Genomic DNA, 18,419 nt, shown 5'->3' on the forward strand with positions numbered 1-18,419 from the left:
CCGAGGTGGTAGACAATTGTTTTTTAATCTATGCGAAGCTTCGGCTTGCCTCCCCAGTCCACTGAAACTGACATTTCTTCATGTAATTCGTATTATAGGCCACGATGGCACTAAAGTTCCTCACGAACCAATGACGAAAAGTTGCCAACCTGTGAAAACCTTGCACTCTATGAATATTTTTCAGAATTGGCTACTCTCTGATGGCTTTCATTTTCTCTTCGTCTACACGGATTCTTGTGGACGTCACCACAAAGTTTAAAAATAAGAAACTATCTGTCAAAAAATTGAATTTATTCAAATCGAGATACATTTTTTTTTTCTGTAAGTACCTGGAGCACCTGCCTAAGATGCTCCATGTGATTTACCTCACCATGTCTATAAATTATAATATCATTGAAATAGACAACTACGAATCGCCCAATAAATGGTTTTAGAACTTAGTTCATCAATATCATAAACGTGCTAGGCATTCGAGAGTCCAAAGAGCATAATCAACCACTTTTATAGACCATCATTAGTCTTAAACATTGTTTTCCACTCATCACCTGACCGAATATAGATATGATGGTAACCACTCCTCAAATTCAATTTGGAGAATATCTTTGCACCGTCTAGCATGTCTAACATGGTATAAGAAACTGGTACTTCATAGTTATTTTGTTGATGGCTCAACTGTCGATACACATGTGCCAACTCCCATCTTTCTTGGGTGTTAACAAGGCTGGCACAACACAGGGCTCATCTTCTCCCCTCACTAAATTATTATGAATCAGTTCCTCCACTTACCCTTGTAAGATCTCATACTCTTTTGAATTCATCCGACAACGAAGGTATTTAGGTAGACTTACCCTTGGGGCAAGGTCAATATAATATTGTATATCCCACATTCTCTACTTCTTCCCCCTTTACAACTAGTGTATATATCTTTCCCATATTCTCGGATTCTTTCATGAGATCCCGTACGGATATGAGGGACCGCCCCTCAACTTTAGAAGTCTTGGGTTGATTCTCTGTTGTCATAGGGGTGAGGATAATTTTTCTACCATTTTTTATAAAAATAAATATATTATTTTAGCCTCTATGTGTGGCATCAACATTGTACTGCCATGGGCGGCCGAGTAATATGTGATAAGCTTTCATACCAACTACATCATACATTACTTTGTCTTCATAATATTTATTAATGGAAAAAGAAATATGACATTGTTCGGTTACCTTTGTCTCACTAACCTTCTTAATCCATCCAATTGTGTAAGGAGAATGTGTGTTTTTCTGTCTTCAGCTATAATTTTTCAATTATAATTTTTGACACGATGTTCTCACTATTTCTGCCATCTCTTATCAAATCACAGACCTTTTTATTCATAGTGCACCTATTTCAAAAGATGTTGTTCCATTGTAGATATACTTCATTCTTCGGCGTATATAAAAAATTCCTCACGATCAGAGACTCACCGTAATCTCTGGGAGTTCATTCACCTCCTTATCCATCATCCTCGACGTGTTCAATATTAAACTTCTAGATCGTCCTCTCCATCTCTTGCTTCCCCGTCGTTAATGGCTAGATTAGTCATTTGCTTTTGAGGGCATGTATTCGATCGGTGACTACGTTGGCCACATCGATAGTACTTGTTTAGTAGAGGCATACCATAGGAGTTAAAGGATTCTACTTGGAATAACAACAACGGTAGCTGCCCTCTAAGGTCTAACATGACCACTCTTTGAATCTCGGTTCACAGTTGGAGGAGGTCGGGGATGCCCCCAACAGGATCCTTTTCTTGTGATTGTCTTGTATCTTGTGAATGTTCAAAAGTAGATACCCTGTTTGAAGTATAGTTTCATGCATTAGGATGTTCCAATTGCATCTCCACTTGGGTGGCTAATTTGATTGTCTCATCTATTATCTAGATGGGCTTCATTTGTGATGTAGAGCGGGTCGCGGACACTTTCATGTCCAAGATGAACCAGAGAAGTCCTGATCGAAGGCGAAGGTGATTTGGACCGTCGTAACCTTACAACACGCGTATCTCGCAAACTGGAATGAGTTACTCGACGTACCATATATGATTTTGGGGTAGAAGAATCTACTTTAGCCAACCTATGCTGGGTTGCCCACATCGAATTTGTGAGATTCCATCAGATCGATGGTTGAAAATCCATTTTATTTTCATTTTTTGTATTTATAATAAGTTTTAGTTTGATTATAACTCTTCATCCTTTGAGCTTTAGGAGTTATGTCTAACATGAAAAGTGCTTAGAAAAATTAGGAGAATAACGTGGTTAAGCCCCATAGGACACATACTACAAATAGTAAATTTACTATTTATAGCAAGTTACGAATTTTAGAGAATTTGAGTTGGAGTTTTACTCTGAAACTTCTTTCAAGGTTTGGTATTATTATTTAAAGGGTTGTAAATTCGTTTTTATTACCTACCAATGAAATTTTAAATTTTTTAGAATTTATTTCTATTGTCTTATTTTTCCTCGTAGATTCAAGATATCTCTTTGAGGAGTCCATAGAAGCTATGTGGATTGGAGTAGTTATCCCGTTGAGAAAGAAGGTGATCGACCTCATCACACCCATCCCTGTGTCAATTTGGATCCGATCTTGGATTATCACACATAAACTATCGGTGAATCTGACGACCTACTGTGATTCGGTTTCGACCAAATTGTTCATTACTCATAGGCAATACAATTCATCTGCATAATTCCTCATAAATCGACTACTCTGTCGACAATTCTTCTGGTATTATTGGAATAATACTTGAACATATTCGCTCAACATGATCGTGTCTGCATCAATTCTTTCATTTGTTGCCATGTGTGGATTAGAGCTTTCATCTACTTGGTTCAAGTAAATTATAATTGTTCTCACTAAGCCAAGGCTCCACCTTTTAACTTGTAGGTCATAAGCTTGACCTTTTTCTGCTAAGGAATCTCCTTATAGTCGAAGAATTGTTCGACTTCAAGAAGTCAATCGAGAAAGCCCTCGATGTGAAGTTAGCCATTGAAGCTAGGGAGATCAACCTTCATTCTGAAGTTTCTATCTTAATCCGGCCTGACACCTCTTCATTATTCTTGCTGGAGAATCATATCATCAATCTCATCATTGCTAGATCCACCATTTTTGGGTGGTGGTCCATGCTTTGCCACCAGTATCACACTATGAACTTAACGACCGCAAGCCCAAACGACTACTTGAGTTCGCTCATCATCATGACCACGGGTCTGCCCTAAGGTCTCCGTTAGGTGGTTGATAGCTACTTACAGTCATTGCATGGCTTATTGATTCTCCCATCATAAAATTGTTCCCTGGAGTATCGTTTATGGGATTGTTGACTGTACCATCGTTAGATGTCATCAAACTAAGGAAAAGCCTCACTTGGATACCAACTGATGTAGGAAGGAGGTGTAAGATGATTATAGGAAGAACATCATCTCTTCTGCGTTGTATGAACCTTGAATTAACAAGGTGTAATGGCTCTTGAATCTATAAGAAACAAAAGAAAATTGAAAATATCTTATTGATGTCCTCTTTAAAATGAAATTACAATGCTTTAAATAATAAAACGCAAATTCTAATTAACAGTCATAGTTCGACTAAACTAGAATTTACCCAAAATAGTAAAATTTTCTAAAAATATGAAGTTCCAATTTAATCATGTGGAATGATTCATGACATGATCAAAACAATTCCTAAGAAGACGATGTATACTAAAACTTTTAGATAAAAGAGATATGTATAGCATAAAACTTATTAAAAATAGTAAGCTTTTCCTAAAACTGTAATTTTGAAATGGAAGGCAGCATTTTCTTGCGAAATGGAGTAACGCAACCTGCTTATGGATATAGTTGATCCCGATGGCCAGTTACAGTCAAAATTCATACGTTGTGCATCCCGTAACGATACTTTGATTAAAAGTTATGGCTGATTTACCGTCAACACTTCAACCCACATAGGAGTGAGCCCGGATATGATAAACTATGCTTGCTTTCATTCAAGCTTCTTTTAGTCCATCTGTGCCGAGAATATATTTGTAGCCGCTCGACATCAATCAAGCATCAAATAATATTTAAATGATCCAATATTGGTCCATTTGAAATTTAATTGACTACTTGACGTGTCCAAAAAAGGTTTTCCAATATTCAAGTCGTTCACAAGGTTGAACACCTTTTTTTTTTTTTTTTTTTTTCTGTTAGCTTGTTAGTACACCCCACTGTCAGTTCACACTTCACTGTTAGCCAACCCCACTAGGGATCGATACCAAAGATCTCCGTTTAGAAACGAGGTATCTTTCACTCAGTCTACCACTTGAGTTATGGATCAGGGTGTCAAGGTTGCACACCTTGTATACACTATAACCAATGGCAAAATATTAGTCACTTGTGTGGTAGAAGAATGCTATTATTATTCATTCATGTCAGGTAAAGGTATTGTTTTGCACCTCGCATTTGTACATGATCTAGGCAATTCATATGTGGAACCTATTTATTAATCCGGCAGAAATACAGTGTATACGGACACTTTGGCGATTGCACAAACATTTGGTTTTCTCTTGCTTTCGATTGATAACAAACTCTTAGAAACTCCCTGTAGAACTAAGGGACCACTCTATCTCCGTATATATGGCGCTAATTTATGTCATTTGAACCATTCATCTACTGGGCCGCAGCGAAAAATTCATTGATTGGATGATCCACCACATATTGGAGGACTGAAGAAGTGATTAGAGAACTAATATTAGAAATGGAGAGAGAAAAAATAAAATAAAAATACAACCAATGTTTCATATCAGTGAGAAAATTCATCCAACCATTGTGATTTTTGGGCTATGGTCCATCCACAGACGGTTCTTAACAGATGAATGGCCAGAATCAACATATTTGGTGATAAAAGAAATTATTGACAAAAAAAAACTTTTATACTTTCAAAATTGATCAGCAGTACTTTGCATAAGTAGGGCCCATGTTTCATTGGTCCACTCTCATGATATTAAGGGTCTCACTGGGATGGCCCATGCACCACAAACTTCTCCAGTTGGAAGATCCTAGCTGTAGAATATATGGCCATTCTTGTCGAACGTGAGTTGAATTGCTATTTTTCCTTTCTCAATCATCTATAGAATACCTATGGAATCACTATGGTTTTTTGAGCTCTAGCCATCTACAATTGGGCCCATGAGATCAAAACATGGGCCCCGGTGATTGATGGCCTGGGTTAGACCCATTTATTTTCAAGACTAAAATTAGGAACTGGTCTGAGCTGCAATAGTATGAAATAAGACTCAAGACTCGGCCGAGTTGACTCAGAAAAATTTCGAGCCAAATCTATAGGAAACTAGAATTTAAGCTCGACTCAATCAAGTCAAATTGGCTGGTGGCCAACCTGACGCAACTCACAGTGACTCAAGCCGAGCGACATGCTTGGTGAACCGTTAAAACAGAAATGCGAGTCGAACCAAGAACCTGACACGAGATCTAGTAACTCAAGTTCTCTAGATCGAGTCAACACGACCCAACTAGACATCGAGTCGAGTCGGGTTGAGTTTTTGAACTAGGTACATGCTTAGATCAGGGTCTAAAGAAAATGTGGCCAAACAAACCCCAAGGCCCCAGCCTGTCCATTTATTGGGTCTGTGGCCAGGACCCAGCCCAAGGGGAGTTATTTGATACTTTGGTGGAGTTTCATTCATGATACGCAGGTAATAAGAAGTTGTATATGTTGCAAGCAGTAAATTAGATTAAGCAGTGCAAATTGTGGGCTCCACTGTCGATGGATCTAGATCTAATTCCCAAAATCAGATTGGTCGAAAAAATCTTTAACCTCTGATTTGTAGAGACTTGTTTGCTGAATAAAGACCGTTGGATCCTTCTCATTGTAACCCGGATCAGTAAATGTCCACCGTATGGTCTAGTTAGACAATCAAATCAATGTAATTTTTGTCAATGATCCATCCAGGTTGGGACCCACAACTTGGGTAGTTTAATTGGAGTCACTTCCAAGCCACGCGTACAACTTATCAGTGACTGTGTATCAACTATCACACTCTGCCAGAGTATCAAAGCTTTTCTCCTTGCCCAATCTGACCGTTCATCTAGAAGCTCCAATATCATATGGTCATCATAGAAAGATTCTCACTGATAGGAGATCATAGCCATGAGTTTGAAGCTGAACTGTTGTTTCTAAGACATTCTAATGGATGATGAGGTCTTAGAGGAAAGACATTGCTTCCTCATAAACCATCTAGGAAGGGTACTTCTAGATGAACGGTCTAGATCTTCAAATGGTGGAACTGAAGGGGCAAGCTGATTTATTCATTGTCAAACAAAAAAAATAAAATTCAATCTTTTATTTAAATTGCAGAAAAGTGCATGCATACATTTTTCAAAATGGATCGATATATAAGAACAGGAACAAAAGAAGAAAATAAATACACCACAAAACTCAAATGGTCGATCTTCGGACCAACTTCTAAATCTAAAAATTCATTTACCATTCGTCTGGTGGGCCTCATCTGGATATGTGATGCTGTACATGACTCTCCCATTGAATAATAGTCACCATTGGATCAGATGGCTTGGATTGCTATGATGGAGGATATTTCAGCCCACAGCCATCCATGGTGCAGCTCAACAGATTAATCATCTCAGCTGCAAAAATTTGGGCCCACCCATACAGAACACTTGGCCCAGATTGAAGAGCTGGTCAGTGCAGTTCCCCACCTTTAAAACATCTCTTCTTCAAATGGAGAAGAAATCCTACAAAGCCAGTCTCAAACCTTTAAAATTCTGTTGGATCTCGGGATATGTAACGGTGACTCCAAGCTTTTATTTTTATGGGATAATCATCTGGGTGACATATCAGTGAAACTCACTGGCGAAGAGGTGGGTCGCTCGGTCGAGTCAATGGCTGAGGAGTTTGGATCCATGGAACTTGTTGCAGTCTCTGATCTGCTAGCATTAGTGGGTTTTGAGCCTCTGTTGATTTGCATCACGTCGTGGATGATGCCTGGTGGTGTAAGTAGTTTCTCATTGAGATTTGCGCGTTTGGAGAGCATCGATACAACTTGGGCCATCGAAGGCCGTCGCTTGGCTGAAGATTGTGTGCAGAAAAGAGCGATTTTCATGTATCTGAGGACTTCTTCTTCTGGGTATTGTTCTAGATCTGAGTCCACCATCTCCAACAGCCTCCCTTCTTCATAGAGTTCCCATGTCTGTAAATGCAAACTTTTGAGTTAAAGAAAAGAAAATTTCAGGATGTCTGAATAGTATGAAATATTGAAATTACAAGAGTTGTGAATACATCGAAGGAAAGAAAAAAAAAATGGACGAAAAAAGCAGATCACCAAAGTTGTGCCAAGCTATTCAATCCTAGAGCTGTGGATATGTGTAGTACCCATGGTTCACTGATGAAAATAATTGATAACTGGGCCCCACCATAGATGGACCATGCCCCAAAAACCTCCCAGATTGAAAGATCCTAGACATCCAATCTTTGGTCATTCTTTTCGGTTGAAATGCGGGACTTCACTGTATTTCCTTTTTTTTTTTTTTTTTTTTTTTTTTTTTTCTGAATTGTCTATTTGTAGGCAACCAATTGAAGGACATTTCCTGGGGCACAGTCCATTCACTGTGGGGCCCATCAGATCAATGATATCAATCTTGAACCATCGGCATCACTTGTCTCAACGTGAGGATAAGATGCATATCATTGGGTTGAGGATCATATAATTCCTTGCTGATGAAAAAGTGGCATTGTATTTGGACCAAACCTGGTTCTCTGTATGACTAATTCATCACCTTTGGTTCTCTAGAAGTGCATGTCTTGAATAAAATTAGTTGATGAAATTTTCTATTCATGGTTAGTTCGAAATCAGCAAGAAAATCACCCTTCAGATTTCCAAGTTTGACCAGGCCAAGTCAATGAAAGATTGCAGAAGAAATGAAGCAACAGAAAGTACAAATATTAAATCAAACCCCCCCCTTGAAAGAAATCAGTGAAGAAAAATAGGTGAGAAGACATACAGGAGAGGAAGTATTAGTAGCGGTTTTCAAATGTCTAATGGTGTGTGTGTGGTAAGTGTTTAAAGCTACTAATATGACCTAAGAAGTGACAAAAAGATCCAGTTTCGCCCTGAGAAGTCCTTTAAATTCCTAAAAACACTCAGAAGTGGATGAAAACCAAGGGCCTGTTTGGATTAGTGGAAGCCAAAAAGCAGATGAAGAAAAGAAAATGTCACATATGGTGGAATCTGTAATGGAAAAGGTTTTGTTTTCTTTAGGTCCAAGGGTGAAAAAGGAAATGACCCTTTATAGAGGAAATCTGAGGAAAAGGAATTTGATTTCCTCAATCCTCCTGTCTATGCAAATGAGTGAAACAATGACAATGGAAATCAATTTCTTCCTCAGTTACTTCTTGCAAGTAACCAAAAAAAAAAAAAAAAAAAGCCATATGAGGATACATCAAGGGGCAAGCATCCCCAATACAAAGAGCCAATCTTGCCACACATTCCAGGCCTCAGGTGTCCGCATTCCCATTAGCTTCTCTTCCCATATAACAAAACTCAGTTAACCAAAAATTTCCAAACTCCTGAGGCCTTGTTATTGGATCCCCACCAAACTCTTAACTCAGCCAAGTTGGAACTAAGGCTGATGAATTATATGATACTCGAGCAGAGGATATGAACAGTGATAACTATCATACCCATATGCTGTGCGCACATGTGTGTGCCTGCATGTGTGTGTGTGTGTTCTGGTGCTTCTAAACAAGTTAACTAGATTGAATAGAAAACTAACCAATTCCAAGAGAAATTTCTGCGTCCCTGACCAGGTTGATTTTGCACTACTTCTGCCACTGACTATTTCAAGCATAAGGACCCCAAAGCTGTATATATCCGCCTTTTTAGTTAACTGACCACGCATTGCATACTCTGGTGCTAGATAACCCCTGCATGTAAAAATACCAAACTGAGAGTTGGAACTTGCCTTGTCTCAATTAACCAAAAGGAGAATGGTCTAAGCTGCACAGAGATCAAGATCCAATGGATATCACCTAGCTTGCAAAAAGTATACTTAGAATTTAGAAAAAAAAATCTACAAAAAAACCCAGCTTATCTTAGAGAGAAATTGAACCTTTAATAATTTTTTAAAAAAAAACTATGCTAATCCTCACCATCAAAGGGTGAGACTCCTATCCTGTCATGGTTCTGGAAAATCTTTAATTTATGCCTACAAATACATATGCATGTGAATCATGTGGCATGAACAGATGTGACTCATGTGGGCATGAACAGATGTGAATCAGGAATCATCTAATCTGCATTCAATTATTATTATTCTTATGAACTGGCTATTCTAAATGAGCTTTGGTTTTCATTAAGATCATGCTCGGAGAAGAAGACCACATTTAGTAAGCATTTTGCTCTCCCACTTAGTAAAGAAAATGATGGGAGAGGATAAGACAATCAAATATCCAACAAGGTCTGCTAATCTTATATTTTGACTTAAATCAGTTCTAGATTCAACCCTGTATTCTTGCATGTATAAGTATTTTTAGGGTATGTCAATTAATTTCTAAAAGGCGATGCATCAGAGATTCAACCCTTAGGGTCAGATTATAGGAGATGTAACCTTGTAACATTACGTATAATTCTTGGTCAGTCATAGGTTAAATTAATCAAGGGGTCTGAGTTAATAAATTCCATGTCAGTATACATATATGTGTAAACAGAAGTATACATTTACATATAGATGGACGGATGAGTAGATAGTTTGAGAAATGGTTGTTTCGATGCTTGTCAACTGGTTGTGAGTTCTGCCCAACAACTTTACAATGTTGATATAAAACTGATCATAGCTCAATTGTCTATGTTACAACTTTATGGGCATGTTTTGATATGTGGAATCCAAGGAAAGAGAAAGGAAAAAGATACTAATTTTCTAATGATGATTTTCATAAACACTGTTGATACATGGATTCCAATTTTAGAGTTTTTGTTTTGATAGCAAATGGAAATATCATATCCCTCTCACAACAGTCACCTAGTTTCTTGTACCAAGAATGCAAATGATGGAGAAGTGTAAACTCGCTTTGTGAATCCATCTTTTTCTTTACTATTCAAACAACATAAATTGTCATATTGAAGGAAAACCCTTTTCCCTTTCCATTGTTTGGCATGGAATCCTTGGTATCCAAACATTTCCCATGGGTTAAGTAGCCATAAATTCAAATGTCTAAAGAATTGATTATGGAATTTCAGAAGTCGAAATTGTCCAAAGAGATAGCAAGAAATAACATTGCAAACACATGCGCATGAGCACGCACACATATGTAATGTCAAAACTTCCACAAATCTGCAAGACTACTTACACTGTGCCAGCTACACGTGTACTAAGGTGTGTGACATTGTCTGGGAAAAGTTTAGCCAAGCCAAAGTCTCCAATTTTTGGCACAAAATCCCTGTCAAGAAGTATATTACTAGCTTTGATGTCTCTGTGCACGATAGGCGGGTCAAGCTCTTCATGAAGGAATGCCAGACCACGGGCAGCCCCCATACAGATTGCAGATCTTCTGCTCCAATCTAAGTCAGCTTTTTTTCCTTTTGAACCTACAAGGGAAAAGAAGAATATATATACTTATAATGCATCTTATTTAGCAAACAGTAGATATCAACAGAAACAGATAACAACAATTGATATCATTATTGTGCCTCCTTGGCATAAAGAGCTCTGCTAAGTGCACTAACACAATTGCATTTTCCGAGGGATTCGCGGGCATGGGTGTGTGAGATCAATCCACTAAAGTGGGCCCCACGTTGTAGATTCCGTAGGCCAAAAATCAGGTCAGTTCACTAATCTTGTGGACAAAAATTTAACTTGGATGCACATGTTTGTCATTTCCCATTCATTAATATATATATTATTTTGTACAAATGTGATCCACGTGATGAACAGACCGGACTGATTTTTAGGCCAGGTTATCTACACAATTGGTCCGACCTGATGAGTGACTTGGGATCTCACATGTCTGCCATGCTAACATGTGTGGGTGAGAGTCTCTTAGAGTGCACTTTGCATTTCTCTGGCATAATTGATATTAACAGTTTGTTCAGCTCTTGCTCTAGTCTTTTGCAATTTTACCTAGCAATAAGCGATCAAGACTGTTGTATTCCAAATACTCATACACCAAAACCCGATTGCTTCCTTGAACACAGCAGCCAATTAATTCAACAAGGTTTGGATGCTTCACATTTGTGATTGTATCGATCTCAGTCAAAAACTCTTGGATTCCTTGCTTTGATTCAGCAGAGAGTGTCTTCACAGCAACTTCAGTTCTATTCTTAAGGGTTCCCTAGCAAATAGAAAACAAGGAAAAATGTAATTAAGGATAGTAGAGTGCCTTGACACTCTGAACAAATTATATCTACATTCCTTCTAACCATAAAAAACACACACACACACGCACGATTTCTGAAATTTCATAAAGTTATGGTGAGGATGCAACAACAATGATTGGCAACAGGTGCCAATACATGAATATTAACAAACAAATGTCATGGTGATACTCAAGCCGAGAGTGAAGATGGCGCACAACAGAGTAAGTTCTTTTAAACAAGGTTACCTGGATCATGGGTTGCTTTGGAACGTGGTACTGGAATTGGTATGAGGTATGCTAATTCCTCCAATATGTGGTACACAAGGGATAGGAATAGGATCATGTGCATAAATCCAGTACATACACTGTGTATGCAATCTAGTTTTATATATGAACTTGTATTGCAATTTGTATATGAAATAATGAATGTTATTATTATATACCTTGCATGCTTAGGGGTCGTTTGGATAGCTGTAAATGGGGTTAACTGTAAATGATTTACACATAAATGGTTTACAGTCTTTGTTTGGATGCCGAAAAATGCATGTAAATGATTTACATTACAGCTTTCAGCCCCATTTGATTTACAGGCAAAAAGCTGGGATTTCATTTACAGGCTCTCCATTTACAGTGTAACGGTTATAAATGGAAAGATTGGCTCTGCATATACAGGACTCAAACAATTTACAGGCTATCCAAACACAAACAATCATTTACCTGTGAATCATTTACAGCTTACAGCCAAACAGGTAAATCATTTACACTGTAAACCATTTACAGGGATCCCAATGACCCCTTAGTGTTATATTATAACTAAATAAATAAAATTGTCTACATTGAAATTTTCATTAACTTAATCAATAGTAAGAAAATAGAGCTATAATTTTGGGTCGCTAAAAATAGCGATCTGGATTGCAAATGACCCATAATCCAGATCGCTCGATCTGGAACAAAAAACAAGGGGTTTTGGTGTTTTAGGTGACATTGCTTCTATGCTTTACTTCTCTCATATATCAGAAGTAGAAGAGGCCAAAATGTTGGCGAATCGTGGTTTTCTCTAAGGAAAGAAAATCAGTAGAAAGCAGAGGGTTTTCAAGCATATAACACCAGCCGGAGGGCGTTTTTAGCAATTAGCTTCACACAAAGTTCATAAGCATTTGGCTTCTAACTTCCCAATGCAAATTCAATCACAATTTGTGTTTCCACCAGTAAATTACTAGAAATTTGACACACACAGTTCTCCATAGAACAAATCCTTTTTGCTAAACAACCTATCATCAGTTTCTCTAAATCAACTGCTTTACATATCAGTGGTTGTTAATCTTTTGCTTAAGCTACCAAGTATAATATAGATGGACTTTTAGGGCTTGTTTGAATTTTCAATTCACAGGGAAATACCGTGAAAATATGTAATAATTATTTCCCCTGTATTTACCTCACTTTTTCTGATGTTTGATTTGACTATATGCATTTTTGACACGAAAATCGAGAACGCCACAATATAGTTGTGGGTCCCACCGTGATGCGTATCGCTTATCCACACCATTAATCTATTATGCTTGATGAATTTATGGCATAAGCCAAAAAACGAGGCATATCGAAAGCTCAAGTGGACCATGCCACTAGAAAAAGGGAATCAAATACTTACCATTAAAAACCTCTCAGGCCCACTGTTTCTTTTGGTGTGGGCCATTTGAGTGTTCAATCTGCCACATTTTTCAGCTCATGCCTTAATATATTATGTTAAAAGGACTGGACGGAATGGATTTATCATATACATCACCTTGGGGTCCAAAAATTTTAAATAACTCTTTTAAACCGGTTTCCGAGGCAAAAAGTACGGTGGATTTTCAAATGATTTTCAAACAGGTGAAATGGTAATAATTACTCATTTCACAGGTATTTACATAGCCGCTGAAAATCAAACACGCCCTTAGTTGTAACCGTCTATTTGTTTCAAAATAATAAAAGATTTGATCTTCAAAAATACAAAGTAGAGATTGTTTCAATTATAACGTGGGTTATAGTTCAAGATATCATTAGCGACTTCTCCAATCTGAGTAAAACAGTGCACAATGAATCAAAACATCCTGACCAAAAGGATAATAATAACGCTCAACCGAGCTAAATGGTGTTTCTGGTTTGGCATCAAAACTGTATGGGTGGAGCTCATTCTTCGATGATCTAGACCATTCATCTGGTGGATCCATTATGAGCCATTAACCAAGCTCTGCACCTCCGGAAGTATCTGATTGGTATCTACAGGAGGATGGTTTAACCAAGGGTCAACTAGAAAGAATTAATTGATGGTATAGGCAAGATTTCTTTTTTCTTTTCTTTTTTAGCAGAGGCTTTTGGGACTCTCACCCCATTCAGAAGGATCACTGATGCAGGAAAATTAACCACTTGCTCTAAAATCTCGAACTGTTAGAGCATGGCGAATTAATCCCTCTATCTCATAGCCAAGTCCCCACATCTGATGGGTTAGGACCTCGGCCAAACTCCCCTCGTGGGCCCCAAATCACATGGGTACCGCCTCACATGGGCCACCCACCTCGAGTGTGTCCCCGCATCCCACAGGCTACCCCACTCGAGCCCGGTGTGAAATGCGCATTAATTACCTCCGGTGAGGAGTCTCGAACACGAGACCTCCCCCGTGGGCCCCACCCACCTCGAGTGTGCCCCTGCATCCCACGGGCAACCCCACTAGAGCCCGGTGTGAAAATGCCTCTGCATTAATCACCCCCGGTGAGGAGTCTTGAACATGAGACCTCCCGCTCTGATACCAATTTAATGCAGGACAATTAACCACTTGCTCTAAAAGCTCGAACTGTTAGAGCATGACGAATTAATCCATTTATTTCATAGCTCAGACCCCCAACTCATGTGTTAGGACCTCGGCCGAACCCCCCTCGTGGGCCCCAAATCACATGGGTACCGCCTCATATGGGCTGCCCATCCCGAGTGTGTCCTCGCATCCCATAGGTTATCCCACTCGAGCCCAGTATGAAATGCGCATTAATCACCCCCCGTGAGGAGGCTCGAACACGAGACCTTCCCCGTGGGCCCCGCCCACCCTGAGTGTGCCCCTGCATTCAGGTAACCCCACTCGAGCCCGGTGTGAAAATGCCTCTGCATTAATCACACAAACAAACAACCTCAATAATTGGAAGGTGGTCCACCTATGTGATAAGTGGCCAAACTAAGGGAGACCATTTTATGTAGCCAAGCATCGTGTCTTCCCCCATAAGGATGCATGTACAATAGACTTCCTAGCTCTAACTCTTCAGAAGGCCTGATTATAGTTAAGTAAGAGAATTAAAATGGGAAAGAGCTATTAACAAAATCATGCATACCTTGTAAACTGTCCCAAAACCTCCTCGACCTATCTTACTGCTTTCGTGAAAATTCCTTGTTGCAGCTCTCAGTTCATCATAAGAGAAAAGGTTGATATTCTTGCCTGATGAATACCCTGCCCAAATAAGAAAAAGGAAAGCAAGGAAGTCAAAATAAAGGAAAGTTCTACAAGTTTCTGTATAGTTATTGTTACATTTATGCATGTAAAGAATGTAGGCAGTAGCTTATATAAATACATATGCACACACATACATGAGGAGTTACTTAGACATGCATTCACCCATTATACATGAACCATACATGTACGTAAATCGACTGTCCAAATAGTTGGGCCCATTGCAGATAGAGCATCACTGGTAAATCAGATTGCTTGGTTTGATGAATTACAGTTGCCTACATTTCATTTTAAATGTCCACTAATTGGCCATTTAGGATCATCTGCTCAGAGTGATTTTTGGGTTAGAAGCCATCCATAACTGGGCCCACGACTTGGATGGGGATTGGATGGAGGTACCTCTATGCCGCTGTACTGTGGTTGTGTGCATGTGTACAGATCACACTCTTCTGAAGTATCTATCATCTTCTCATATAAATATATAGAGACTCAGATACATATACACATTGCTAGGAGCTTCGTAAGCAGCAGACAGAAAGAAATATCAGCAAGATATGAACAGAATATATATCATGCAGCTGACAGAATAAGGCCTATGGAAATGGCCAAAGGAAATTGATTGAGTGTTTGTGCTTCCATTCTTGTTGTGATAAATGAGCTTATGTGTTTGTAAAAGCCTTCATGAGGTGATCAATGACCACACAATATTGAACTTGTATCTCAATCTAGGGAGATGAAATGAGTAAAGGGTGCTCTCCCAACATTGAGAATCGATGAACTGAAAATATCAGGAATCATATGCTTCCCAACCTGAACATAAGCACGGTATGCTCTTGTTTTCAGTCTGTATTAGCAAGGTCAAATGATCCAGTGATCCAGACCAGCCATTGGTCCATGGGCCCCACCGTGGATGGGCCATCGCCCAACAGTCCCTTTCAATTTGTTCCCTGTAAGTAGACAGTTAAGAAGATAACTGCAGCAAAGGGCCACATTTAATTGAAGAAAGGCCTCAGATTGGCTGTTAGAATCTTTTGGTGTGGGTATTTTTGAGGCATGCTCAATCCACGGTCGGTTACTCAGATCAACAGTCTAGATTGCTGAACCATGGGCCCAGCTTGGTCAAACTGAAAGCCAGGTATCCTCCAAAAGCAACTTCTATTTTTCCGTGCATATCACAAAGGCAGATAAAGAAAATGTCTAACAAAGTTCTCGCCCGTCTTCACCTTGTTGATGAGGATCCTTCTCACTCGCTGGAAAGCTGCCGAAGCAGAAGCAACCCATGCCCACGTGTGTTATCTGACTGCAATTGTCTGAAATCCAATGTATGCCTCTTTCTATCTGATACACGTATACAACATGAATACAATTTCACACTTAATATTCAAGTAATGGGCACATATGCAACAGGAATATGACCATGGAGACAAAATGGACACATTGCTCAATCTGATTGTATGGGATGTTGTAGTACATGGGTCATATGCAGATTCGACTTCTTCGATTTTTATAATTAGCATTTCCTCCAATTCTAACCATAAAAAAATCCTCACAATTAAATAATTGAGCTTTGCTAAGCGGACACGTGTTTGCAATAAAGCTCACGTACACACCACACATATGATAGCATGACACATCCATACGAGTTCTAATCCATCCATCTGCAGTTTGGTCTGACCTTCTACATGTTTTCCCAAAAATAAAATCTGATCCAATCAGCATGCGGGCCTCAATATTGGAAACAAGTGGATGGGTTAGAAAATTTCAGCCAAGTTTTTCAGAGACATACTATTTTAGTTTTTGGAAACAGTGACCCACATGATCAGTGGATCGACCTGATTCTTGGGCTAGGGCTTTAATAAAGTGGTGCCGTTGGATCTCAGACCTATATGCCATGCTGGCACGTGGCGTGTACATGAACTTTATTGCACATGGGTGTGGGCTTGGCAAAGCTCTAAATAAATTATATTGATTTAATGAAAAGAATCACAAAGGTCATGATAATGCATCAAAGATCATGTAACATGCAATTACATAAATTCAATTGATAAAATGAAAGAAAAGGCAACGGACTTGATCATTTGGGCATTTCTTTCCATCCCTAGACACCGAAAATTCGATATTCTCTTACATGAAACAATTCAAAACAAATGATCTGACACAATTAGTTTCCAATAATTTCTTCTCAACAATTGAGGGAGCTCAGAAAATAAAAGGAGAGAGTGACATTTCCTTTAAAAGTTATCTCCAAGAAATCATTTGGAGAGAAAATAAAAAAACAGGGGGAGGGCTGGGAATTTTTTTTTTTCAGGAATTCTTCTATGAAAACACATTCTTGGAAAATGGTTTCCATCACAAAGTAAACTCCCAAACAGGGGAAAATATCATTTTCTTCGATAGTATTTTCCACCCAAACAGCCCAAAAGGTTTTTCATTTTCCTTTCCTCCCTATTTTCCTTTGCAACCGACAAATCGGACGGGCAGCATAAATTTCCAGGCATGTTTGGATGTCCCAAGAAATCCTGTTTTCCATGCACCACCGCCTCCTTTGACTTAGAATTTGAGGGAAAAAAGAAAAGAAAAAAGAAAAAGAAAAAGGAAAAAACAGAAAAGGCGGCTGTTTGGTCAGTGTATTTTTTCGAATCCCGAAAAAACTGCTTTCCAACACAAAATCTTTACTAGAAACGATACTGCTCACAAATTCCAGATTGAGGTTCCAAGACCATCCAAACTCGCCACCTTCCAACTAAAAACAAATACAAATAAATAAAAAAGAAAAAATCTTCTTCAAAATAGCCGAATTTTCCAAATCCCAATCAGATAAAGATAAAATAATCAAAAAAAGAAAAAAAAGAAACAAAAAATGGGATTAGAACAAGCAAACTGCAGAATTAGAATAAGGAAAGGAATTAATTACTCTGTCTACTCGAAGATGCTTCCGGAATCTGATCAAGCGATCCAAAGAAAAACGAAGATTCTTTGGAATTCAGGACTTCTCAAAACCCTAACCCTAGAAATCCATGATCACAAGAAGAAGAAGATGATCTGACAAATCTCCAAAATCAAGAATTCGTTTTTCTGAAATGATTGAAAGAATCAAAATCCTAGGAGCCTTTCTCGTTTCTCTCCCGAATCAAAATCAGATAGATTAGATAGACAGATAGAGAGAGAGAGAGAGAGAGAATCACGTGCGGGGAGTCTTCTCTTACCTTCTGTACATATTATAGCAGCAGAAAACTACCGTTTTTTCTTCGAAGTTGTTTGTTTTCTTGCCGCGTAGGGAGGAATATTCTGATACTCGACCCGAGGACAAACACGCTACGCGGGGCGCGTTTGATTTAGTGATCCAGACCGTTGGTTTGACGCCACACACACACACACCGTCGATGGGCCATGAGAAAGAATTATCATGGATGAAGAAAACCTAGAAACGTTTTCTTTTTCTGGCCAGTGATTTAACGGTTGAGAAAACAGATAAATCAACATTCAACATTCAAGAGAATCAACGGCCTGGATAATTTCGGGAAATTTATTTGGTCCATCGTTCATCCATGGAAGTTTTGATTAGAAGGA

General features: G+C 38.8%; 1 protein-coding gene across 1 annotated transcript; it reads right to left on the reverse strand.

Annotated features, from left to right (window-relative positions):
• Positions 1 to 6,331: 6,331 nt before the first annotated feature.
• On the reverse strand, positions 6,332 to 18,008 carry LOC131226264 (putative serine/threonine-protein kinase). The gene is made up of 7 exons (XM_058222051.1): positions 17,764 to 18,008; positions 16,073 to 16,187; positions 14,734 to 14,849; positions 11,143 to 11,353; positions 10,373 to 10,610; positions 8,800 to 8,950; positions 6,332 to 7,217 (listed from the first exon to the last, which is right to left on the reverse strand). The coding sequence occupies exons 2-7, from the start codon at positions 16,128 to 16,130 to the stop codon at positions 6,849 to 6,851; spliced, it is 1,143 nt and encodes a 380-aa protein (XP_058078034.1). The 5' UTR covers positions 16,131 to 16,187; positions 17,764 to 18,008; the 3' UTR covers positions 6,332 to 6,848.
• Positions 18,009 to 18,419: the final 411 nt, after the last annotated feature.

The sequence above is a fragment of the Magnolia sinica genome, chromosome 14 (genome assembly GCF_029962835.1).
Source record: "Magnolia sinica isolate HGM2019 chromosome 14, MsV1, whole genome shotgun sequence".
In the NCBI taxonomy this organism is placed as follows: Eukaryota; Viridiplantae; Streptophyta; class Magnoliopsida; order Magnoliales; family Magnoliaceae; genus Magnolia; species Magnolia sinica.